Source organism: Hemibagrus wyckioides, linkage group LG05, assembly GCF_019097595.1.
Source record: "Hemibagrus wyckioides isolate EC202008001 linkage group LG05, SWU_Hwy_1.0, whole genome shotgun sequence".
In the NCBI taxonomy this organism is placed as follows: Eukaryota; Metazoa; Chordata; class Actinopteri; order Siluriformes; family Bagridae; genus Hemibagrus; species Hemibagrus wyckioides.
Window position 1 is genome coordinate 17,791,171 of NC_080714.1, and position 27,963 is coordinate 17,819,133.

At 36.8% G+C, this 27,963-nt stretch overlaps 1 protein-coding gene across 9 annotated transcripts; it reads right to left on the bottom strand.

Moving 5' to 3' along the window:
- Window positions 1-34: 34 nt before the first annotated feature.
- Window positions 35-27,963, bottom strand: kcnq2a (potassium voltage-gated channel, KQT-like subfamily, member 2a). 9 transcript variants are annotated; one of them, XM_058390299.1, is made up of 19 exons: window positions 27,420-27,963; window positions 20,513-20,603; window positions 18,403-18,529; window positions 17,676-17,851; window positions 17,111-17,239; window positions 16,169-16,279; window positions 15,927-16,022; window positions 14,747-14,841; window positions 10,511-10,573; window positions 10,254-10,283; window positions 9,686-9,739; window positions 7,119-7,309; window positions 6,548-6,595; window positions 6,135-6,152; window positions 5,041-5,134; window positions 4,481-4,612; window positions 3,813-3,863; window positions 1,323-1,440; window positions 35-1,200 (listed from the first exon to the last, which is right to left on the bottom strand). In XM_058390299.1, exons 1-19 carry the CDS (start codon window positions 27,728-27,730, stop codon window positions 502-504), a joined length of 2,634 nt encoding a protein of 877 aa, XP_058246282.1. In that variant the 5' UTR covers window positions 27,731-27,963; the 3' UTR covers window positions 35-501. The 9 variants fall into 9 exon arrangements, with proteins under 9 accessions (XP_058246282.1, XP_058246284.1, XP_058246283.1 ...); XM_058390301.1 differs by lacking the exon at window positions 9,686-9,739; XM_058390300.1 differs by lacking the exon at window positions 3,813-3,863.

Sequence of the window (27,963 nt, forward strand, 5' to 3'; positions counted from 1 at the left end):
TGTTGTGTATAAAAAAAATAAAAGGAAAAATAAAATAATAGCAAAAGCAGGCATATTGTCAATAATTATTATGATGTATATACAATCAATAAGTAAAGTGCTTCTAATATTGCCTTGGTAATAAGCATTGGTATCATAACTATACATAACTACATTAGTACAAACAAATGACCCATGAGATGAATAACTCATGCCAAAACCTGCTTACATGAAAACTTTTTTTAAAGTTTTTTCAGTGTGCAAACAAGACGAATGTCTTGATTTAGGAGGCCACAAAGTAGGTTATATTTTTTTTGTTAAAGCTACTCTCGTGCCAATGTAATTTTATCATTATACCAAATAACAAGTGTTCATTGAGTGGATCATGTTCATTAGTTTCTAACTGTGTTATTTTAGTCCTCATGCATTAATGTCCACACTGGGTTCTTTGATTATGTTTTTCTTGTTATTATCCAATCAAGGCTCTTGTTGCAATTTGAAGGCTCCTTTAAGCATTTTCTTCTACTTCAGACCTGGCCAGCCCCTGTCTCCGAATGCCACCTCCCCTGTAAACGATAGAGGTGAAGGAGCACCAGGTGTGTAAAGATCTGAGTCTGTGTCTGATTCCCCTTCAGCCAAGTAGGGTCTGATACGAGTGCAGAAGGGCATTCCTCTTCCTCCTCCAAACAGTCCAAGATTCACTGGAGGAAGGAACTCCTCCTCCTTGGCTTGTGAGATGCTGAAGCCACTGAATGAGCGGTCTAACTCCTCATGGTCCACTGAAGGAATGGAGAGGGATGTGTCGCTGTCAACGCCTGTGTTAGGCCGTGTACGTCTCTGTCGCCTTTGGCGTCCACCCTCTCCACTCTCATGTGTTGGTGGAGGTGGAATGCGGTAAAGTGATGGGTCATCAGTGCCTGGTGATGCCCCACGGCTGTTATTCCAAAGAGGTACATTGAGTGGCTGTTCGTTCTGCTGATGCCAGGATGTGGATGGGCGGCACATGCTGTTGGCAGGCGTCCCAGTCGGGCTGGGCTCTGGGCTATTCTTTTCTTCCTTTTCATCCTCCACCTTCTCACACTTCTCTTCTGGGCTATGGTAAGGTGGTGCTGGATCAGCCATCTTAAAGCCCAGCAACGCCTCAGTTTCAGAGCGTGGAATACCCATGCGTGTGGTGTACACATTCACCAAGAAGTCAAGTTTGCGGTCCATCGCACCCACCTGAATGGTCAAAAGTTATTCTCAGCTTTTTACTTCATTCACATTTGGAAACTGGTCCCCTTTGCGCTATCACTAATATCACACCAATTAATAACTTTGAGTTTTTAAAAAAATTAACTTACCTGTTTCTCCATCCTGAAAAATCGGCCCATCATGCTGGGGTCATTTTCCTGAGCCGTATCACTCTTGGGTTTCTCCTTATCCCCTGATGATACTCCCTTTCCCACTATCTGGTCCACCCTGACAATTCATGAAACAATCTCTTCTATCTAGAGCTAATATACAGTGTATCTTCCTCACAAATATTTAATGTTCAAAAAAAGGCACATAAGCAACAGTGAACTGTCCTTTGTATTAAAAATAAAAAAAGGGATGCAAATGTTTAAGAATATGCACTGGATCATGCAGTGAAAAATTGTTGGTTATATGGAAGGACATCATGGTCCCTGGATGACTTTGCCTTTTTCTTTCATTTTCTTTCTTTCTTTCTTTCTTTCTATTTTTTTTTATTTTTTTTTTTTGGAAAATGAAACATGCAAAACAGTGCTACAGTGTTCATCATTATCATGCTCTCTATGTCACATACAGCATCTGATTAAAAGGGTTAGCGCCACAGTCTCTGCAAGAGCAAGATTGGAGAAAGTATTAAACCATGATTCTGTATTCCAATACTGTTTCCTTGTGCCCTCATCAATTTCCCTTTGCCATTTCCCTTCGGATGGGTGGGAGGGGTTTATATTATCACCTTATTGGAGGTTTGTTTGTAGAGCCAGCTATAAATTTTAGGATCTGAACCTGCCCGAAAGGTATCGAGATTTTAACCCACTTGTGGAGCACCATCTGTATCTGTGGCTGCCATGCCCAAGTATGATCCTGACAAAATTGTTAAAAACATTGGTCAGTTTACTGATACGCATATTTCACAAAAGCTGCCATTAACCTCATAAGATTTAACCTCTAAAATTTTCCTCTGAAGCTTTATATCAGTCAGTTTGTATTAATGAGCAAAGCACATGGTTTATCTATGTGGGTTTATTCTTGACCTGATTTAATTATCTATAATTTTCCATGTCTGGTCTTAGTTATTGAATAAACAAATTTATGTACAATATTATGCTAATTACTAACAAATGATTGTTCTAGTAGTTACACAGAGTTAAGAACAAATTAATTCCTGCTTTCAATTTGTCATTAGGCTTTAAGAGTGCACACCTGCAAGAGGGGGATGCAAAACAACATACATTATATCCTGTAAATATCTTGTTTAAGGTTTTAGGTTTCTGCTTAAAAATTAGTTTGTTTTTCTATACATTATATCATGCTTCACATCATCAGATGCTTCACATCTCTTCTGCCTAGTGTATGTAGACTATTTTCTTGATGCATGAATCGAAATATAAATGTAAGCATCATTAAAGCATAACCGACTACATTTTAAAGATAGCATCTTTGATTTGAGGTGCATGTGGTTCTTATTTGATTAATTATAATTTAAAAAAGTGCAAAGCTTGTCTCAAAATGAGATTCTCGGGATGGATTTTACACAAGCCGAGACCAATGCATTAATACATTAATATTAAAACATTTCCATTTAACAAAGGCATTATATTGTAATGACTGGGAGAAGGAAGGGGGGATTATGGAGTGTATAATGCTCTACATCAGAAATGCATGTGCACACACACAGTAACCTGGTTTCTCACACAAAGGAAAATGCATCTCGTGTAAATTTTTTCAACTAGTTTTAGGTCATGTGTGGTTTGTGTGGTGGATATAGCTGGGCTGGAAAGTGTGCTGAAACCTGCCAACTCTGGTTAGCTGCTAGACTATATGCTGGATGACTGCATGTTGTCAACTCTCAATTTTTTATTACTGGGTTCTATTGTGAGACAGTTGTATTATTATTGTAACCTATATCATAAGTAAAGTTTCTCAAAACATACAATCACTTCTGTTAGCAAGACCTGTAGTTATCTAGTTCTCAAGCTGGCTAGTTATCTCAGTGAGGGAAAAGCAAGTGCATCCCCTGTGCTCTTGCTGCAAGTGATCACTCTGTCAAAGTTGACAAGGTCACATGGAAAACAATATTGCAATGCAGAGAGATCCACCCAGATGAGTGGTGATGTATTAATTATACTTAATTCCAGCTATGAAATTGCAACACCTTTGACATAATCACTAGAAAAAAGTTTTAGAAAAGAGAACAAATGAAGAATGTTCAAAATATATTACCTGGTACCATGCCTTATGATGCTTCATGCTTCACTGATTCTATTGTTAATGGTTGGGTTGATTTTCCTTTTCAAATGCAAGAATGGCATGCATAAATGTATTAGTCCCCCACTAATTAGAGTATATGCTCACTCATGTGAACACAGAATTATTGGACAGCATTTACATGTTTTTGTAGCTTTAACAGCAGCGTTTTTTTTGTGTGTGTGTGTATTTTGCGTATTTACAGGCATTTAAAGACAACAGTCATGACCAAAAATACTACTACAATATTGTACTACAATTAACTTGAGCAGAAAGCATTAAGATTAAAACCATGGCATTGCAATGCTGTTCAATAATGGCAAACTGCAAACCGTTTGTGCCTTTTGATTACGTACTTCTTATGGCGAGGGGTCGAAGGGGGTGGGGGGCCCACAATCAAATCTATCCTGCCAAAGTACATAGAGAAGAAATGGGGCAAAGCATCATGAAGCAACACATGGATAGCAATCACAGTGCTCCACAGAGAACCAAGGACAAATAAGTGAGAATATATTCCATGCCACATTTGACATGACGTACAGGCAATGGTTATTTGCTGTTGGAATATATTTTATATGTGTGGAAAGATGATTTGATTTCACAACATATGTATGAATCTTATTTGAGAGAGAAATATGGGTCTTGACTCACAACAGAATTTTGGAATGTGAGAGAAAAAAAACTAGGGAAGTGAAACTTTGATCCATTCTTGCATAAAATACTTTTTCAGGGTGCATGGGCACTCAAAGATGAGTGAAGGTGTCATGGGTATGACAGCTTTAAACCACGACGTTTAGTTTAGCATCAGGAGTGTATAAAATTGATGTAAACATATAACATGTATAAAAGATGTGACATTTTGTAACCACCAGAGGGCGCTGTGCCTGATTTCAGAAGAGGCAATAGATCATTTAAAATGCAAATTATTGTGTACAGAGAAAGCATGTCCACAAGAATTCTGGAATTATGAAAACAACTTGTTATGTGAAAGTAAATGCAGCTGTTGTTTGGACATTGGTCTTGCCTGGACTGCAGGTTCTTGATGCGAGACAGCATGTCCAGATGGCCTGCTGAATACTGCTCAATCACATCCATTACATCATACGGCCTCAAGCTCTCTTTAAACCTCCTCTTAGACACCAGGAAACGCATGATACTGAGAGCAAGACAAGCACATCTTCTCAGTTAAAACAGCAATATCAACAGAAGTGCCATCATTAGATGTGACATAATTAATAATATTTAGACTCTATTAGCATTGGAATGGCAAAGCCCATGTTTTTGCCATTCAATGAAGAGGCATTAGGGATTAAGATTAAAAGACAAGGAGAATAGATCAGAATTTCAGTTTTCATAATATTTCAGAATTTCCTGATGTATGTAAATATTATACATTATATCACATTGTATAGTCTGATATTAACTGATAGGAAACTGATATTTATTACTTTTTAGCTGTCAAGGTCTCTCTTTAATGTACAAAACATTTAAATTAATGTTTGTTTTTGGTTTTTTTTGCATATAGTGCTCTCTTAACTTATCTTTTTTAATAATTATAAGACAGGTCATGTGTCCATCTCCTACCAGATTCCCCTTATGGTGGCTTTCAGTGCAGGAGACAGATCTTGCAGAAATTCATAATTTCTATCATCATTAAAGTCCTCAGGAAGACTCGCTTCTATAACACACAAATCCAAAAATTCTTTTAAAAACTAAATGTAACTATCAGGCTTTCCTTAAGAGTGCTGTTTCAGTTAGAACATTCTAGCATTAGGTAATAATCTTGATCTTAAAAAACACAAAGGCTCAAGAATATAGTCACATTATTACTTGATAGATCCGTATATTGCATAATTATCTTTTCTTAAGAGAAAATTTAGACATGCTTCATTGTTCTCATCCTAAGATTAAATTGCATTACTAACCATGCACAAAACACTTACCTGACACACTGAATATTAAACCACACTATGCACATAAAAAGACTCACAGCAAGACACATTTGGACTCTAGCGTGTTCTACTCTACTACCGGCTGGCATGTTAAGATGGTACAAAATGTAACGGGAAGATTTTTATGTCATATGAATTAAGATATTAATATGAGTCATATGAATCATATGGTATGAGTCATATAAATTATACATCCAATTCAAATGACATAATAGTCAGTGAGTCTTTGATGAAGTCACTGAATATTGTAAACAATTCAATTTGTTTCCTCCAAAAGCACAGAGAGATCCTCATGCAGGTAAATGCAAAGAATTTGGGGGGGAAAAAAGAGCAAAAAGACAATTTGTTTGCAACACATTCAGTCATAAAAACACATTAATTGCAAAATGTATTATTGTGTCTTGTAATACCCAAAAAAGAGACATAACCATTGAAGTATCTGATGATTAATAACTCTGGAGATATGCATTTTCAGGCATTTCTGATATTGTTTCACTACCAGGATTGGCGTTTAGAAACCTCTGTTGGTGAGACGCAGGACTCAGCAGAGTTTATGACAGAGGGTGTTGCATGCAAAGCAAATCTTGTTAATGCAAGCTGCAACTCAGTAATTAAAAAGCCATTTTTAGACATGCAGTCTTTTCCTTCTTCAGCTGCTCCTAGCTGAGCTTGTGTTATTGTGGCTTACAGTTAAAGCACAACCCTAAAAAACATGATTTGTCTTACTGATCAACCCCTCAATTGCTGCCAAAATGTGGAGAGAGAGAGAAATGGGAAAGAAATGGTTAAACGTTTCAGATGAAAATGGTTTAAAGAACCACATGTCAATCACAAGTTGCAGACATTATGTGACTAATTATTGCTCTTTATGAATGAACACATCATGATTAAATGATGTCATGGCTTTGATGCTGAAAGTGAACATTTTGGGCCATATTTTCAAAACAAATCATTTTCATCTACTAATGTAGAAGTATATTAACTCCCCAAAACATTTATGTTTGAGGCAGTAATTGGCTAATAAAGCAGTTGCAGTTATTACATATAAATAAATAAAAAATATATATATATTTTTTTTACAGCAAACTGCAATGTCATCTTGATGCTTTCTGGATCATATTTCTGGATCACAGCCTAACCTGGAGAACTCTTCATTCCGATGTCTTCATCCTGCATCTCAATCAGCACTTTTTTCAGTGAAGAGAAATGAGAAAGGAAGCGATGAGAGTGTAGACTGTAAGCAGGAAGAAATGAAATATAAAATATCTTTTTTTTTTTTTAAAGCTGATCACAGCATGGCATGAAGATGCAAAGAATCTAGCTAGTGGAGGAGAGCTATTCAAATTCTTGGGCCTAACCTATGGACCAGTACAGTCAATGAAAATTTGTGTTCTAGAAATAATTAGGCCTTAACTGTTTTTATATAACCAGTGCTAATTAGTAGACTACAGTGTATCTGACACCATGTGCTGAACGTGAACGAGTGATACATCTGAGAAAAAGCTGTGACAGCTGTTTCTGTGCCAGTCAATACAATCTGTTCTTATTAAACACATAGTACCCATATTAAAGATCACAAGTTAAATGCAAGGAGTGTGTGTGTGTGTGTGTGTGTGCCTGTATGGATATATATATATATATAATATATATTTAATATATATTTACATATTAAATATATAATATATATTTAAAAAGAAAAACAGTTCTGACCTTCTGAGGTCCGACCCTCTTTCGTCTTAAAGGAATGTCTGGAGCGGTTTCGCTCAGTGAAGCTCCAGCTCTTTGGCACTTTGCTTGGACTTTCTCCTGCTCCCTCATCTGCTCCAGGTGATTTGGTCTCCTTTCCCCCTGCACTCTTAGAGGGACTGGTGAATGCTTTGTCTTTTATGCTTGGTTTACGGCTGTGTGGGAAGCATTTTTTGGGGTATACGAGTGAAACAGAAGCAAAGAAATAATCAATCAAATCGTTATGTATTGACAATAGACATGATAACACTGCTGAAGAACTGGCACATACTCCTGTGAATTAAATAGAGTGTCTAACCTTCTGTATGCTGGAAATATAATTCATGATGAATATACGCTAGAGTATATTAAAATATTTAAAAGAGGCTTCTATTTCAATTTTACTTCATTCATTTTAGAGGGACATTTAGTTGTAGTTTAACTATAGCTGAGTGTCAAAACCTGTCATTTTGGACACGAAAGAAGCCAAAAAAAATGTGCATATCTGTAATATGCATGAACTAAAAGTTGTATGAGGTCAGAATGTAAGTATTTTTTCATTGACTCAGTGTCAAGATTCACATTACTTGATATATTAATATAATACCAGAATCACATTCTTTAAATAACAATAAAACCATTTATATTAAGACATACACTACCAGTCAAAAGTTTGTACACATCTTCTAATCCCATGGTCTTTCCTGATGTTTATTTCTTTCTACATTGTAAAACAATGCTGAAGGCGGCCGAAATACACAATAATCTCGTTTGAACAGTTGATATCGAGATGTCTGCTACTGATGCTCTGTAAAGCCTTCATAACGGCTCTAATCTGAGGTGCTGTTAATTGGTGATTTCTGAGGCTGGTAACTCTAAATGAACTTCTCCTCTGCAGCAGAGGTAAATTTTGGTCTTGCTTTACTGGGATGGTCTTCATGTGAGCCAGTTTCTTCATGGTGCTTGATGGGTTTTGCAAATGCACTTGACAATACTGTTCTTGCAAGAACTATTCCAGAACACCTGACCTTCGTGTCTTAAAATAACAACTGACTGTTTTTTGTTGTCATTACATATGGATTACTTAAGTCCATGTGTGTTATTTCATAGTTTTGAAATCTCCAGTATTGTTCTAGAATGTAGAAAATAAGTCACTAAACAAAAAACATTGAATTAGAAGGTATGTCCAAACTTTTGACTGGTAGTGTAATTTCAGTGGATCTAAATCATTTTCAGTTCACATTGCATAACTGCTTCCATCCTAATTCATGTTCTTTCACCATGAAAATAACTCTCACACAAAAAGAAGGAAAAAGAAATTGTAATGATGTTTCTCAACATTTACGCCATGCAGTCTACAGTCCCCTCATGCTGCCACAGCCATGTATAATGCATTGACAAAAGAAACCATGCACATTCTAGCATGCTGAAAGTGTTTGTATGCAGAGCATGCTGAACGTGTGTGCTTTACTGTCTTCATATTAGATTGCACAAACATTGTATGTTAGGTCTCTTGAGAAATAATAGGCATTATGTAAAAGAAAACAAAAAAGGTCAAAAATATGAATCTAACACAATTGATCAGGTGCAAGATTGTCAAGCTTGCCTTAAATTAGCGCTCAAATTTGATCGAAGTCATTTCAGAAACTAAGACAAACAGTGAATTAAGCTTTGTGCAGAGCCTGCAATGCCAAAGATAATAACACAGAAATGGGTTCAATTTTATAGTTTTGTTGATTTGTAAGATGAAATATTGTTGTTTTTTGGTTTGTTGTGGGCAGCAGCTGCCAAATGATTCAATTCCAAATGTCATTTAGACATGATAAATACAGATACAACTGTGTCATTCATTGCAAGCTGCATCTTGCCATTATGCAACAGATTACTAGCTTATAATAAAGCTTGCTGTAAAGGCAAAATAGTCGGCTGCATGGTCTAATGACACAGTCGCTATCTGTATTTTCCACAGCTCTGAGCATTTTATACAAAAGAGAAAGAGATTCCCAATAGAGGTTTTGTCTAAAGGTGGGATTGTAGGCAATTTCCAAACTGGTTAATGCTTGAGTGATTTACATTTTACTCGGACCTAGACCTACAAATAATTCACAAAACCCCATTGGGCAACTTTCAAGCTGTTGAAAGGTCTCTCGAAATGGTCAGGCTGTGCCACAAGCATCTCTCTTGCAATTTCTCTCTCTTTCTATCCGTCTATCTGTCCATCCTTCTAAGATTCCCTCTCTCCCATTCTGTCTTCACTCAAAGCTAAAAGTCTGCTCTGCATAGTGATGACAGTTTACATATCAGACCAGAATATAACTGACAAGAAAACAATTGGTGAAATAGGACACACTGGGCATTGAAATGCACTGAACTACTGTATATATCTCCAAAAAAAGTGGCACTTGACATATTTACCTTACAAAGAATAAATTGAAAGAACATATTTGGAAATAGGGTCAAAAATGAGAAATTATAGACAGGGAAAAGACACAGATCCAAGTGCTGGAGAGAAATCTGGACGTGCAGATGTTAGTATCTGTGTGCTACGGTACCTATTGGTTCTCGGGCAACACCCACAGAGGGTGTCTTTGTGTGAAATCTCACTACTGCAAGTGTGGTTCAGTGGGTGGTGAGAGACACAAGAGATTGTACAAGGAATAGTCAAAATGGTGGAGGCTATAATTAAGAGATAATTTATTGAGAAGACAATGAAACGTTGAAATATGAGCTGCACTTAATATTACAGTACAGTATTTTACAGGGTACTCACTTGTCAAAAGTGTACAGTTCTAGTAAAAGTTTTGTAATGCAATTAATCTTTGCAACCATTGTTAACTTATTGGTAGGTATTGATATAAGGTGTTAAAAGTGTTGTACCAGAATCTTTACCTTGTAAATACATGAAGCAGTACTGTAATATAAAGTGCTACTTAATTGAATCTATAAATGTTTTGTATAACAGATATCCAGAGAGAAATGCATGGACTTTGCATTCCTTCGCAGAATAATGCTGGTGCATGGACCTCCCAAAAAATCTGTGATATGAATAATCTTTGTAATGAGTGTTTTTTTGGGAATTGACATTCAAAAACCCATACAAACTTTAGTTATTTAACCAACCTGGGGGAAGCTTCAGGCTGTGAGTCCTTCCTGTGGTTTAACAAATAAAGGACAATAGAGAGGGAGTTGTGAGGCAGTTAGCAATAATGAAAGTCCTGATTGATTAAGGAATTGTGGCTAAACCAAAACCAAACCAAAATACCAACAAAAAATCACTAAGTATAGAATGGATTTTTATGTCTCTTGTACACTGATTACTGTTCGCATTACAGTTTGAAGCAAGTTATTTAATATTAAAAGAGAAGTGTTACTCCAACCTGAATCCAGACTTGCCCTTCAGACTGCGCAAGAGGTCCAGCTGATTGAAAGGAGGGATCAGTCTGAGGAAACAGGTTCACACAATGCACACTTATTAAGGAAACATAGCTATAACATCTTTTTATATGTATATATGTTATATGCAAACTGAATATAAATCTCATGTTTTTTATTTATCTATTTTTTATTAAGTTTAAATAACAATGAAGATATTACGCAGGAACCAAGGAAAAGTCTTATATTTTCAAATTTTATAAATTAATTCCTGGTGAAGCTTTATATACCCTTGGCATATTCTCTATAGGCTTTAACTCAATTTCCAACTCAAACAGACTGAGATACTCACTGGATCTGAGTGAAAACCTTCTTAATTATATAATTATATAATGTTATGTCATAATAAATTTGTAAATGGTCATTATTTTAAATATTTAAAATTTTTTAAAATATTTAAAATTGTTATTCAACCATAATCCTTTACCAAAGCTCTGGACATTCAACTAATGTACCAGAAGTACTTGTAACAGAAATATACAAAAATAAAACAGGAATAGTTATTTGGTTATTGTTACAAAATTCTGACAGGAGTTCTTGACATTGTTCTTGTTTAATTGCCAGAAATAGCAGATACAAAATTCAAAAGCAACTTGTGTTTCTTCTGCTTCTTTGCATAACAAAAATTGAAAACAAAAATGAAGTGAAACAGAAGAAGAGTGCCTTAAATCAGTTGTTGCACAAATCGTTAAGTCTAGGCCAGCCAATATGCACATGTCTTGCTTTAGGTATGGCTTTCAAATAATGTTCTGAAATGATTATAGACATGGTGAGAAAAGGATTGCTCTGTAGATTATGACATATGATCATACTGAAGCAAAAGACTTTCCCTGACAAACTTTCATGAGATTTTGTGCAGAACATGACTGAACTTGACTCTAACACACGTTAAAAAAATCTAGAAATGAGGCCTGGACCCAGGAGACAGAGCTACCTCTAAACTTTATTGACTGAGTGAATGTAAATAATTTATTTAACTCTTTTGGGGGTTGGGGTGTGAAGGTAATAACCCCAGACTTAACAAAAAATCTGAAAAGACTAGCATTATTTATCTGTAGTAATAGGCTACATAGTCAGAAATAATAAACCATAAACACAAGACACTTTGGTATCTGCTATTTCTAACAATAAAAACAAAAAATAATTTCTTCTTCATTACATCTGCCAGGATTTGCAACAATACTATAACTGTTTAAAAATTTAACATGTTAAAATTAACGTTAACTTTGAAAATTAACATTAAAATGTACTTCTGTTACTAGGAAATATGAAGGAAAGTCCACTGAGCATAAAATTGCCTTTACGACAATGACAGACATGTAGTCAATCCAGTGTCTCCAGACTCTTGGCTTGTACTGTATGTCATTTAAGTCCATACTGTAAAATATGTCCACTTGGTGGCCATCTTGGCAATTTTCCCAGGTAGGTATTTTCAATCATACAAATCTCCCTGAATGTGGCAAGACCCATAAACTGGAATTGTACTGACAAGGGGGTCTTACATACACTGAAATGGCTGTTAAAATGTTGCAATGTAATTAATGTGTGGTCTTCAAGTTTGGAGTAATGTGCCTTGTATATGTTCATCCATCACTATAAAAATCTGATACAAAGATTCCAGGATTTTCACTCGAGGCCTGGTACAAAATACAACTTCCCTGTAGAACATTATATCCTGCCTCATGCTGCTTAATATTTTAAGGAGTGGCCTATAACACTATTTCTGGCTATAATTAGTGTTTGAGAGGTTGCTAGCTTCAGCCACAAAAGGAGTGCTACAATCTCCATCCAGCCTTTCAAACCTTCTTCCCTGGAAGGACATTGTTTAATGATTTTATTATGTGGCATTGTGTTTCAGAAAGTGCCGGATGTGAGTGCAGGCTTTTTCTACACACCTGATTATTAATGTTATGACACTGGTTAAATTTGTAGACTTAGCAAGATGTGTTAAATCTTCAAATGCTCCATTTAATCAGTCTGCTCCCAAAATTATGCTTTTTCAATAAGAAATTGAAGCCTTCTCGCTGTTATAACTGCCTGACAATCACTGTAGCCACTATGTCTGTAGAGAGCCCTGAGACCACCTGTGACAGTATGAAGCTTAGTTCTAGGTATGAAGCGAAACTAAACTGAAATCAAGCAGGTGTTTAGTAAATCCAGAGAATGCACTTTGTCTCTACACAGACTCTATGACTGTGCCATCAACCTGCCCTCAAGCACCATGCCATCTTTATCAAATATCCACCTGCCATAGAAAACAAAACCATGGAGGAATAAGACTCTGATGCTCTGCAGAAAGGCTACCTCAGCCCTGGCATCTGCAGGCTTCTTATTTGTAAAGAAACAGGGAAGAGGTCAGCACTCCTGCATTGATTACTGTTGGCTAAACCAAAACAGCAGTATAATATAGTTACTCGCTGTGTCTGTTGCCTTCAGCTCTGGAAAAACTCAAAACAGCTACAGCCTTACTGCCTAAAACTTAGTTTAGAACAGAGGGGGTGACAAATGGAAGACAGCTTCCAATACAACCTCAGGTCCCTATAAATATTTCGTAATGCTCAGGTGTCAAAATCTCTATACTGTTTTTTTTTTATAGATTTGCTTCCTTCACAAGGCACATGCAAGGCACTTGCCTACAGCATTTCAGGGCCATTCTACCATTTATGGAGAAACTATGAATATCTGTTATATTGATCTCTGGTTATCATCCTAAGTTAAAAGTAAAGTTGAGAGAGTAAGGAATTTGTGGGCAGATATTTCTATGAGACTCTTGTATTGCTGTCAACCAAGGACATGTTCTTGACCCATCTCTTGTAAGTTTATCTTATCCTGAGTTTATACCTGTTTGCCAACTGCATGCCCTTTTGCCAACTTCTCATTTACTGATTTAGTATTGTCTACTTTACTTCTATTTGCCATCTGCCAGATCTTTAACATGCCTCATGATTACTGCCTAGCCTTTTGCTTTGTCTGCCAAATTGGTTTCTTGATTTTTTGTTCTCTATATCTATCAGATTGTAACAAGAGTTTAGCAGAAGTATTCTTAAAAAATCAAATCTACTACAGCAGCTACACCTCAGGGAAATGGTGTAATGGTATGAAAATATTAATGGTAACATACAATCATACGAGTAAATATCACAGCATCCGATCACAACTTTGGAAAGAAATGAAGCTGTGTACCACTGCATCAACAATACAAGTGTATTTGGTATGTAAAACTACAAAGTTCACTGTGCCTGGAAAAATGTTTTTGTAATACACTATATGGCCAAAAGATTGTGGACACCTAATCATCACACCTATATGTGTTTTTAAGCATCCCATTTCAGATTTAGTTCTTGCTTTACTGTTATTATAACCTTTGTTCTTCTTGGAAGGCTTTTTTTCTAGATAAAGATGGCTGTGGAGATTTGTACTCATTCAGGCACATTATTAAAGATGGTCACAGATATCAAGCGAGGAGGCCTGGCATGCAGTTGGCATCCAACCCAAACATGTTTAGCTTGCTTGAAGTCAGCTAAACTTGTCCTCATTCATGAGCTTGCTTTGTGAACAGGGGCATTGATTATTAATTCAACTGCAGGGAGACTATTATTACAGTATACAAAGAGGTCTTAGTCTATTTTAGGTTTCCTAATTTGTGGTAACAGTTTAGGAAAGTGTGTGATATTCAGGTGTGCACATACTTTAGGCCATATAATGTATGATGGCATAACATTATCTTATCATGGTATATTGCCAAACAAGTATACTGTAGTTTCATTAATTACATTTCTGCAAAAATTAATGATTAATGGTTTATTTTCCATCATATTAAGCTACAATAAACAACATGTAAATGGAAGCAATGACTCATTTAATATCTTAAAGGTAGAATTGGCCAATGTGTTTCTGGCAGAGAAAGAAGAGAATGTTTTCAATGCTGGCTCAGTGAAAGCATCCTAGCACAGTAAAATAAAAGCTGCTGTAGGCATTAATGAAGATTGCACTTATTTTTTCTTAAAGCTTGAAGGGCTTTAATGGATTATTATACGTTTTTGTGGCACCCTGGAGACACTGTATTTATAGATTTGATCAGAACAAAAGTATGACATAGAGTAAATGCAAAATACCAAAAATGATGACAATGTGATGCAATCACTGACACTGAAATAACAGCTAAAATGCATTGCCAATACCTGTACATTGGAACAGATACTGTCTGCTCGTAAAAATCCCAAGTTGACAGCAGGTCTGTTCGAGAGAGGTTTGTTGCATAGAATCTCCAGGCAGCCTGATGATGAAGCATACATTTAATTTTGCCAATTAAAAATGCTAAAAAGATTATAAGATAGGCACACCATTTTGAAAAAAAATCACATTTTTATGTGTTAGAACCTGGAACTAAAATGGACTACAATGGAATTATATGTCATGTGATCTCAATATAAATACAAGTTTTTGCGCATGAACAGAGATTGTTAGAGATTGTTTGGATTGTTTGCAGCCTGGGAACATCATCCCCGCAGTGAAGCATGGTGGTGAAAACACTACGATAGATTGAGCCATATAAAAGGCAGTCCTAGAAATCATGCTATAGTCTGCAGGAGCCTTAAGACTGCAACAAAGGTTCACCTTTGAGCCAATGCCTTTAAGCATACTGCCAAAGCTGCACTGTAGTGGTTCAAAATAGAGAACTTGACTGTGCTGGAATGGCCTAGTCAAATCCCAGACCTCAAGCTGATTGACAATCTGTGGCAAGATGTAAAATTGCTGTTTTATTCCCCAGCAACCTAACCAAGAAAAATGGGCAAAAATATCAGAATCCAGAGGTGCAAAGCTGAAGGAAAACATTGAGTTCCAGGTTGTAACACTATGAGATATATATATATATATATATATATATATATATATATATATATATACACATACATATACATACATACATACATATATATATATATGTATAAAATGTATATATGTATAAAATGTATATATGTATAAAATCCAAGAGAGATGAATATTTATGCCAGGCAATGTACCATGAAGCATCTAGGCATATATAATGCTGTATGAATGAGATAAATGTATAACATTGTAATTTTAGAGAATAATTTAAATGCTAATGAGGCTAAGAGTCCACATTTCCATACATTTCATTATTGGTATAATTTTGTGATTTCTTTCATGAACTATATTGTTGAATGGTGAAAAATATCATTCCAAAACCTCAGCATGAACATAATTTAATTCTATTCTTGCAACTGCACAAGATCAGGGTCCCTGCACAGGCTAGAAATTAAAATCCCTGAAAGCTTCCAAATATTCAGTTCAGGTCTGCAGCTGTGTCCTGCCTGTGGTGTGCGAGATGAGATTTACCTGAATCAAGCTTGCAGCAGGGTTCCGGCGTTTCTCAAAATGCTTCTGTCTGTGCTGCTCCTGAACCTTCAGAGCAAAGCCTGAGCCTAGAATCCCCTGAGAGAGTGTGTGTGGAGGATGGGGATTATTTAAAGAACTGACTAAAGGAAATGATTCAAAGACATTTGCAAGAGGGACCGTAAGAACATCTGTCTCAAAGATCTGAGCCTCTGATTTGAAATTTGGCATAGTAGTTAACTTACTGCTGGAAGAGCAAAGAAAGCCACACCAATCAAGCTGAAGGTTGCGGCAATCAGCCGTCCATTCCATGTGACAGGATACTTGTCCCCATAACCAATCGTGGTCAAAGTGATCTGAGGATAAAGATATGTTTCAAATGGTACCACATGATTCAGCAGCTTGCAGCAGGGATCCTGCGTTTCTCAAAAAGCTCCCTGCTTATTTTATGTGTTATGTTGGATGTTATAAAAAATTTAAAAAAATTAAAAAAACTCCCAACACAGTTTTTAGATGGTATCCTAAGTCAGTGACCTATTGATCCAGTGGTGATGTATTCATTGATAAAGATTTCAAAGCACTTTTGTATGTCGCTCTGGATAAGAGCGTCTGCAACATGCCAGAAATGTAAATATAATTTCAGACACTGTGCACTGAATTGCTTTTAGTCTATGGTTTCATTTATCATTATCAAAAGGCTTACTAAATCAATTATTTTTTGCTCAAGAGCTCATTATCTATAAACCTTTTAAACCAGGAAATTCTTGTACAGAACTGAAATAATTTGGTTGTTAAATGTGTTGGTACAGTGATTTATTCCGCATGATCCTTATATGGTATTGTTTTGCTTTGCTTACAGTTCAGAAAAATCTGGAATTATTTGTATTCATTTTTTTATTTTTAGAAATGATATATTGTAATATACTGTATTTATAATCATCGTGAATTCAGACATAACACTTTGTGTGAATCTGATCACTTTCTCCTCATCAGTAAGCCTGATCCCCATTTTCACATTAGTGGTCAATAGCATTTCTAGTCAATTCAGACAGTAATGGGATAGATTTCCTAAGCTATCCTCATGCCACATGAGACTCTACAATCTCATTAGTCAACAGCAGTGCTCTAGTGCTAGAGTGCATGAATTCACGAAGGCCTGGGCTGATGTTAGTGGTTATGATACTCACCAGGCCCCACCAGAGAGCATCAGCGTAGGTCTCAAACATCGATGAATTATTATCCTTCTCTACTGAGTACACCAGAAAAGAGGCTAGGATGAGACAGAGGAAGCCTATATACCATGCAGTGATGAGCTCCTATGAGAAATAAAAACAGGCAGCACACATTACTACCATCTTATCTTATCTTATCTTAGATCTGTTTAGATGTTTATAACATTTACAATAAAGCTCATTATGGCATTAAACTCTAGGCATGTGCCAATATCACATTCTCCAGTCATAATAATTCAGTAACTTTTTTAATATGGTTTGCAATAATATTGTGTTTCTTAAAAGTACATTTTAATGCAGCATTTTTGACTTCTCAGAAACATGACACAGGCTTTAGAATAGAGCTACTAGAGTAACAGAGAAACTCTTCCTCATTAAAAAAAAAACTTTATTTACAATCCACTCACAGTGATTTATCTTCTCTTTTTTTTTAGTTCCCTACAGGCAATAAGCAAACTTTGTGATGTCTGTGAACAGTTCTCTTCCTATCACTCATATACACACACATGCAGGCACACACCTTGCTATGCGCATAGACCACAGATCCCAGTAGTTTCCATGTTCCTGCTCGACGGTCCATTCGCAGCATCCTGAGGATCTGCAGGAACCGGAGACTGCGTATGGCCGAGGTGGCAAACACATTGCCCTGAGAGCCAGCAGCCAGCACAGACACGGAGGCAAACAGCACCATGATATCTGCACAGGAGAGGTTTTAGTCACTTTTCATGCCCAACACAGCCATTACTTCATCGATTCTTTGACCTTCAGGACACATCCCTTCTCTTACGGTAAATGTTTTCCCTCTGTTATTAAAATTCTTGCAGCTATGGCACAACCACTTCTTGTTGATGTGTACAAGGTATACCTGTGAACAACATTTCCCAGTGTGCTCCATTCATTAGGAGTGATGAACAGGAAACAAGTCTGTTATTGAGACTAGTTTGACAGCCACTGCAGTTTCTCTGTGTAAGTAAATGTGGCAGCTCGAATGGCGAGAGCAAGTAAATAGCCATTTATTATTTTGCTGTGTTTAATAGAGTACTGGCATTTCTAGTGTCTGAGTTCAGAGCATGCCAAACAGCTTCTCACTTTTATGTCCCTGAAAATGCAAGCAAGGCCCATTTTCCTGTCTCAGGAGTAAAGAGCAAAGTGAAAAGAGAAAGGATGTGGAGGTGGGGGGCTGGGGGCTGGGGGCAGAAACGAAGTGAAGATGTCTCATGTTCTCAGAAAAGAAAAACTGGCCTCACCTATAACACAGAAAGGCTTGCGAGCGAATTTCAGCCGCCCTTTCCATCCTCTGTAGCGACAGCAGCAGCCAGCAGCCCAGAGCCTCACTATATACTCCACACCAAACACCACGATGGTCACAATTTCCTGAGGAGAAGTGGAGAGATATCACATTACCAGTAAAATCCCACAGCTCATCAGTGGCAGGCAGCAATATAAAAGCAATAGCAGAAAAAGGCTGGGGAGGATTTACATTATTGCTATGAATTATAAATGAGACAGAAAGTACAGTATATCCCAAACCTCTAAATGTATAATTTGAAATTTCAATAAATCTGTGTCACTTATTTACAGATCCAAGATTCAGCTTGAGGAAGAGTTTTAAATATTTGTTTGTTGGTCAGTGAGCTCTTTTGTCCTTTCCTGGATTGGGTGTCGGTAATAGTATCTAATTGCATGAGTAATATTGGTAAGCCTAGTATGACTAATACATTGTAACTTGAGATTGCAGGATCTTATCACATACATGTGAGGTCAAGAAAGTAATGCTTATTAAGATGCTTGTAAATAACAAGTATATATATATAGTTCATTTTTGCTTGCATATGGGTGGCTGGTATAAATAGGTAGGCAGGATCTTTCAATGAGAAATGATCCCACTATATGGTTTCATTTTTAGCATCTGATTATTTTCTGAAATACTGTAAAAGGGAATGAAGTGAGGCTGTGACTGATTTTTTTAGCTCAATCTGTAGAAATGTAAAAACTGTTTCTTTGTTTTGATTCTAATTTCAGCTTTTCACTCCCTGTAGCCGACACATCCATCGCTGACACATCATTAAGCTTGTCTTACAAAGATGATGTAGGGACCATTGTTTACAGTGGATACTCGTTCTACCTTTGCTGGAGATCTAGAACCAGCTTTGTATTGTTTGAGCCTTGAGCATCATTAACGACTCCTCCAATTTCTCCCACAGTCTGTTTCCCCTCCTGCTGTCTGAGAAAAGATTGTTCCTTCAGCAGCATCTGCACCAGGACCACCAGGTTTTTAAATAGTGTCTTCCCTCAGGCTGGAAAAATCATGAAAACACCATGCCCTCTAACAAACACACCCCTACCCCTAACCCTCCCTTCTATCTAAAACCTAAAAGTAGAAAGTTTAAGTGCACGTAATCCAACGAAAGTACAGATTACACAGGAGCACAGATGACAGATCTGTAACTATTAAGGTTTGAATGAAAGGGTTACAGCAATGCAGGGCAATGGTGGCTCAAATGGTTAATGTTGTTGCTCAGAAGGTTGTGGTTCAAGACCTAGTGCTGCTAAGCTGCCACTGCTGGGTCTTTAAACAAGGTTCTAAACTCTCTCTTCTGGCTCTATATCATGGCTGACACTGTGCTCTGACCTTCTAACAACGTGTGATTTGTGAAGAAAGTCATTTTGCTGTGCTGTAATGTATATGTGACAAGGCTTCTTCATCTTCTATTCAGTTTAATATTTGGAAGAAGCATGCCATGAACCCAGTAGGACAGAAGTATGGACTTAAAAAAACTATATCTCTAAAATAAATCTCAAAGACAGTTTTCTATGTGCCTATAGGTTTATCCTCCATTTATTTATTATTATTATTATTATTATTATTATTATTATTATTATTATTATTATTATTATTATTATGCCTTCAATGAGACATTGCTCAACCTTAACGTTTTCATTATAAAGGTACTGATTTTGATTTTTAGTCATCACTGAACTATTCAGCAATTACAGTAAAAGTCATGTCAAAGCTTTGCTGTTAGAATGTGAGATATTTAGGTCTGGTCCCACAATCCTGTCCCAAGAGGTAATAATATACTACTGCATCTGACACAGCTATGATAAGGTAAAGAGCAGCCTTTCTACCTTTCTGACAGAACAGACTTCAACGGATCCACGCTGGGTCATGTTCACAGCACTTAACACTATATAACAGGTCCTGTCTGTCACTTATTCCAGTGTGCTGCTGTTGCTGATTATGAGCAATAGGTGTGAAAAGACAGAAATAGATTTAATGTGAAAGTCTCTGCATTACTGCAAAATAAAACTTTATGGCACTTACCAGAAAAAAAAAATCTGTTGTAAGATACTTACCAGAATGTACAAGGCATTCTCTGAACTGTTTTTGAACTCTTTAATAGTAGCAAATACCGAAAGGACAAGGCAGGAGAACACCAGCAGGAAGCTGAAAGAAAAAAAAATAAATGTGTATATATATATATTTAGATTTCACATTGAATGTATTTATTTTAGGCAAGCCTGTTTTTCTCGATTCAGGTCAATTTTAGATCAATCCTCAGCAGCCCAGTCTCAGGGCCAAGATGTGTAAGGAAATTGATTTAGAGTGACTTTTAGCAATGTTAATTATGTTACATTTTTAATGCGTTAAAATTGTTCAAACCTTTTTCAAAAATAAATAAATAAATAAACTGTGTTGTCTATAATTTATATAACCCCCACTTTCTTTAAAAGGCAGCTTATAAACTAATAAATATAAAGTAAAGTAAAAAATCATCAGACATACAGTATCTATAAGGCAAGTTATAACAAATGCAAAGTTTTAACAAAAGCTGGTTGTCTGACAGCTCTTATAGATAGTCTAATATATACTGTTTAGGTGTAAGCGCTGCTACTGGGATAGATGATGTAAGTTTGGGATATTTTTCAGGCTGTGTGACATTTAAAAGGTGACCACTGGAGAGAAACAGTGTAAACATGTCTTACTCTGCTTGGACTTAATTGTATTTACATTTAGCAAGTTGGATCTTTTTTTCTCTTGAACCAAAGCCAAGTGCAGTGTAGCTCAAGATCTGGAAAAATCTAAACTAAAATAAAGCTGAAGTTGCTTTGATTCAACCTGTGGTGAGATGTCAGGATGCAGTATGTTTAAGGCCAGTGACGACTCAGCAAAATCCAGGCAGACTCTTTTGTCAAATAGTGAGAGCGAGAGAGAGAGAGAGAGAGAGATAGAGAGAGAGAGAGAGAGAGAGAGAGCTTGCATGCATGCATGCTGAAAGAGCAAATTAGAATTCGATTAAATAACTGATTTAAAAGCCAGTGACCAGCAACAAGCAGGATTTCAGAGAACTGCATATAGTGAACATAGCAATATATAGATAGATAGATAGATAGATAGATAGATAGATAGATAGATAGATAGATAGATAGATAGATAGATAGATAGATAGATAGATAGAATATAGTTTAGAGATAGATCATAGACAATAAGGGCTTAAAAATGTTTCACAGGTTTGTGTGCACTACATGTTACAGTTAACCCTAGACTTTCATGAGCTCCTAATGTTATTTTACTCCTATTGTGTTTCCTGCTCTGCCAGATCTTATATTGATTAGACAATCTTTAGCCTAGAGCTTGTGCAAATCTGTACTTTCTGACCAAAGCACTGCGCGGCTGCTATCTCAGACGTCTCCATCTGTTCACTGCAGTATTTGTCTTTATAAAGACAAGCTGGAACATTGAAGCGAACCCAAACATGTGGCTTGACTGTCTAATGTAGTGCCATTTGATATACACAAGACAGGGAACACTGCAGGCAGCAGACAGTGGAAATGGACTAATCATTTTATAGACCTGTAAAATCTCCTCTCTTATAAAAGCAGTGTCATGAAGAATTCTCTTAAATTATTGAAGAGGTGTCATGATGATATTACACTAGCCTCATTCCCTCCCAATAGTTGGAAATATTCTAGCCTTCAGCTGTACCAAATTAAATTAACCTTTAAGGGATTAGGACATTATTTAAAAGAGAGTAGAAATAGTGATTAGGCAACAGGCATGTGATCGTAGGTCAGAGAAAGAAAGATGTGAACAGTGTGATGAAACCTGATGATGAAGAGATTCACCTTCACATTTCAGATGGAGCTAACCTCCTAATCTTCTCTCTCTCTCTCTCTCTCTCTCTCTCTCTGTGTGTGTGTGTGTGTGTGTGTGTGTGATGCACTAATCATTTAGTGGAATCATTTAGCCATCACTTCATGAGGAATGATATTTCATTTCTCAGAAAAAACTCTTTGATGGCTGAAATGAAGGCTCAAAGGCTCTTTAAACCTGCTAATGTGAAACTGCTAAAAATGTCAATTATTAGTTGTTATCAAATCTACGAATATTTTGTGCATTGGTTGAGCAGCAGTAAAATTTAAAATTGTAAAAAAAAAACAAAAAAATTATTGAAATTTTTTCTCAGTTGAGCTATTTATATTCGTTTTTATATAGTACTATACTATGATATAATATATGAAACAAAAGTAGGATAATAGACTGTATTAAACATTATGAAGTAGAAGATTTCAGCCTGTTTTAATGAACCTTGTGCCATTATAGAAACAACTGTTCACAACAGCAGGGATCCTAACAAAATGTATTACACAAAATGGATATGGATATAATGTATACACATAATGAATATATTGCCTTGGGGACTGTTTTATTTTACATTGAGATCTATAGCTTTTGGCATATTCTATATCTCGAGACATGGCTCTCCTAGTGGAGTACAAAACATAGCCATAGAGTGGTAGAAAACACAACCCACCATTATCATATTTATTACATTTTTACTGTATTATAGTTTTTATCTTGCTTGACGGGTCACATGAATTGAATTGGGTTTAATCTGAAGCTCAATAACTCCCCCAAAAAATCAGCTAATAAATAATGTCAACTTGAATCTAATAGTGAATTTAATAAAAATAAATAAAAAAAATACGGATTACGGAAAATTCTAGAATAAAATCTCCATGGCTCCAAATAATAGCCAAATATTATTGTACACAATTAAGTAATGTGTCACTTTTTTTTTTTCATATGATTTTGATGCAAGGAAAAAGATCATAGCTAGTGTCATGGATATGAGGCATCACACATGTAGAGTAAGACCAGTATATGTTGTATCCATGGTTGCTATAAAGCATGCATAAAGGGTGCAAGATGATCTAAAGTGACATCTAGAAGTGCTTTGAGATAACAAAACAGTGTGCTAGTGCAGATCAGAGTGAGTTTATACAAATGTAAATAAGTAAGATAATATTTTAAGTGCATGATTAGTGTTGGTGCGTCAGCTGCCAGCTTTTCCATTCAGACACTCAGGGAAAATTTATTCCACAGGAAGAGAGAAAAAAGTCTTAAAGGGAGTCTAACTTTTGTCTTAAAGGGAAGTTTGTCAAGCCAAGCTGTATTTGTGGTTCAACAAGCTCAAGTCTATTACACTGCTATGCTAGCCCATTTTTGCCTTTGTAAGCATCACTGTTTCAAATCTAATGCAGGCACAGACAGGAGCCACACATGTAGATGAACTTATAGGATTCTGCATTCTAGATTAGATGTAAGAACCTAATATTCTTAGAAAGTACTGTATCTCAACCAACAGAAAGGTGCATAGTCAAGGGACTCAACAAGTACTTGAATGGCTTCCATGATTTTAACATAGGTTTTTAATAAGGTTTTAAATACAATACAATTTAATTCATAATTAAGTGCAAATTAAATCTAGTGCTTTCTGGTTATGTACATATTTTTTTCACAGAAGCCATTTTAGGTGCTATTCAGTCTCTCTGAGTCATGCACTTTTCTGTGTTGTTAATTTTGCCAGAGGGAGTCAACAAGCTAACACACAAGGAGGTTAATTATTTCTCATTACTTATATTCATATTTAGTGCTGTATTATTTGGAAACAGAATAGCTGAATTCCAGTGGTTTGGTAAGATTTAGGACACACAGAGAGAAGAAGATTTATGTTGCCAGTATATAGAACCTCTTTCTGGAATGTTCCATATTCATTAAAACACATTTACATGTCTTTAAATAAAATCAGTATTTTGTCTTTTAACAATATAATTTAACTTATTTATAGAACACTGCTGTTACTTATTTCGTAGTAAATGCTATTATATACATCATTTACTGTGTAATGGGTTGTACAGTTATATTTCCAGTCCTAGATAATGTGTGCAAGGGAAAGACCAAAATGAAGAGAACTTCCACACACTGACCTGTGACTAACTGACCATGAAGATGATGGAGGCAAAGTTAGACAATATTTATGTTTTTGAAGTGGGCAGAAGCCACAGAGGTCACAGGAAATTATCCTCAAGACACTCACTGGGCCAGCCTTACCAATGCACAGTGAAGTGTACAGTATCCCAAATGAATCATTTCTGCCTATGTGTGTAAATATATATATAGTTGGTATTGAAAGACTACACACCCCTGTTAAAAATGCAGGTTTTTGTAATGTGAACAAAGAAACCAAAGATAAGCCATGTCAGATATGTCACCCATTTTCAGTGTGATAAAACAGCCAACAAATTTCAGGTTTTGGGAAGAAAAAGCACTTCTTTGCTTGTAATACTGCACTTAAACTGTCAGGAAAGAGTCTTAGCTAACTTGTCACATCTTTATTTGCCAAATTTATTCCACTCTTCTTATCCAACTGCAAGGGGATTTCCTGTAACCAGCCCTGTTCATTTCATTCCATATGTTTTTGATAGGAATTAGATCTGGGCTCTGACTCAGCCATTCCAAAACATTGATATTCTTCTGAAGCAATGACTTTGTTGTCAACCAGAAATAGATCGGTATTTGGAGCTATTCATGATATCTCTATCTTGGCTAGAGCCCCATTAAAATTTTAGGAGAACCAGTCTCATAGCTTGATGCTGCCACCACCATGTTTCACTGTGGATATGGTGTTCTTTGGGTAATAAGAACTCTGTTTTCTTCTTTTTGCGACAAACATTTCTTTTTGCTTATTTTAGTGAAGCCTTTCTATATCCACTATATGTATGCATCAGATTATTTTATGTTAAATTAAGATATCTAAATACAAGATACAGAAATACAATGAATATATTTGTATTTTTCTCTTTGATTTAACTGTGATTGTTGTTGGCAGTGAACTATTAAAGACATTGTGCATCAGGTATGACAGCAGCAAAAACACATTTATGAATTGATTTCACTTATTCAACTCAGTCAGCAGGAGATGTACAAATTCACTCTGGACATGGAGAGTCATTTTGAAGAAGCTCTTCGTCATCAAGCACTGTCCTGACAAACAAGATAACCAGGAAATGATGTATCATGCTGCTTACAACATTATGGCACGATTCAGAACATTTTACTCACCCTAGACTAGAAGTAATGGTTTCATCATTTGGGAACTTTTTTTAGAAGCTATTCCTGTATCCACATAAATTAGTCAATGTAAAATGCTCTGTCAAATATTTCAAGGAAACAGCTGAAAGCACTAAATCAGCTCTTTTTTCAGCCTTACACAAAAGTTAAATAGGACAGTATTGTGTGCAGAGAGCTCACAACACTGGAGGAAGGTAACAAAAATAAAATCTAAGAAGGGCAAGACAATGAAGTCAGCATAATTCACTCCTTCATGTAAAAAAAGGAGACCAAGGCTCTAAACTGTGAGTTTATAAATAATAAATCTAGCACACTCCACCAGACATCAGAGAGCTCAAGTCCCTGTATGTCAGAAAAAGACTAGATTGTACAATTAAACAGAAAGCTATTCAAAATGGCTTCAGTCATATTATAGAACTTGCATTTCAGCTCTGCACTACATAGATGGCTCATTTCAGACTGGCATTAATGTACTATGGAGGCTTGAGCTAATAGGACACTCCATGATGAGTTTTAATTATTTCTGCCTTCTGTGGCTTTAAAGGAACCCGAGCTCTGTTTATTGAGAACTCTAACTGTGATTGTTACTATGAGAAACAGCAAGAAAAAGAAAAGAAAAGAAAAGAAATGTTGAACTTTTATTTTCCTGGACAATTCTTGTTCCCTAAGGGTCCTTCTGAGCTCCCTATCTACTTCCTCACACACCCCATTCATGACACCTCTAAAAGCAACATACTGGTCTTACACAACAAGTGTGATCAGCCAAAGCATTCATGATTATGGCTGTTACTTGCTATGAGAACCCCAACTTTCGGCTTACAGTATTGTAATATTTCCCATTAATAACACATTACAAAGATAATAGATAAAGTACATTATTATCTTTTACATTGGTGTAAATCATATAACTGAAATTCAAAAATCAACAGGTACCACAGGCTGTCTTGTAAAGTGAAATGTTTAACTTGAATCAGCACAGCTTATGGGGAAATGAAAAGACAGCAAATCACACATTCTGCATCATATTAACTATGCCACATTTCAGGAAGGTTGTTAAAGGTTTTATCCCGGTTACATCTTTGCTTCTACATCTATAGGTTTAACAGTGCATGCATGTAACAAATATGGTCATACTAAACTAGTCCCTGGCTGTTTTACTCCTAAGCCATCATGTCAGGTGCAGCACTCCTTGGCTCAGTAAGCTGAGTAGTCAGGGTAATGGTAAGGTTTCTTAGAATAAGCAGTCCAACAGCAGGTATCTGCACTGCACCGACTCTCTCTCTCTCTCTCTCTCTCTTTGTGTGTGTGTGTGTGTGTGAGCAGCAGCAGCAGCAGTTCGCTTCTTTTAACGCTGCTGTTGAAGCGGCGTGCGGGAGCTGACCGGTGCTGAACGTAAGCGGTCACGCGCATCTTGAGGTTTTCTACCTACACCGCATGAAAAAGAAAGATTCTCATCTGCATAAAAGGTGTGTCTCTGGCTCTGAGGACAGGTTTCCCTTTGTTCAACAAGAAAAACGCCAATATATATTAAAAAATTATTAAATAAATAAATAAATAAATAAATAAATAAATAAATAAATGAACAAAAGCAGTACAAGTAGGTTATCGATACTGTAAATACTATAGCTTTAAATGTTCCATGTTGACGTTTTAAGTGTAGGATAGTCAGTTCAGTCACGTGCAGGGTAAAGCATCACACAAGGCAAAACATTGATGCGGGACTGATGGGAAACGGCGTTCTGCGGCAAAACGTGCAGCTGTTGCAAAACTTTTCCCCATTCTGAGCGAAGCACGACGGCGCTATGCTGTGTCTTAGGCGTTAACGTTAATTGATGAAGCTTTACTCACACGTAAGCGTGGTAGACGAACGCCCAGCCTCGCGGTCTTTCCAGTGCGTTGTAGAGAAAATTCTGCAGTCTCCGGTAGCCCGCGCTGCGTCGGTGAGTCCCGCGCGCGCCGCCCAAGCCCGCTCGCGCTCTGTATAGACCCATCCTGCCGCTGGAGCTCCGGCGCGCGCTCTCTCCGCTCCCGATCAGCAGCGCGCCGTCCCGACTCGTCTCCGCGCCGCTGGCATCCACTCCCACGAAACCCACCTTCGGCTTTTTCTTCTCCTGCGACGGAGAGCGAGAGAGGTCTCCGTTGGCCGATTTCTTCGCCATTGTCAGAGCCTCAGAGAGCCACGCTGTCAGGCTGGAAAACGAGCATCGCCCGAATGGGTGTGTGTTCAGAGATTTTTCCCTACTGGAAAAAAGCCAGTGGAGCGAAGCTGCAGTGTTCTCCTGCTCGCCTATCAGACACTATAAGTTCTGTCCAGTATTTAGGTTTTCAACCCCATCGCACGCGCAATTCGTTAAAAGTCGAGCTGTAGAGATTATGTTATTTTCCCAATGAA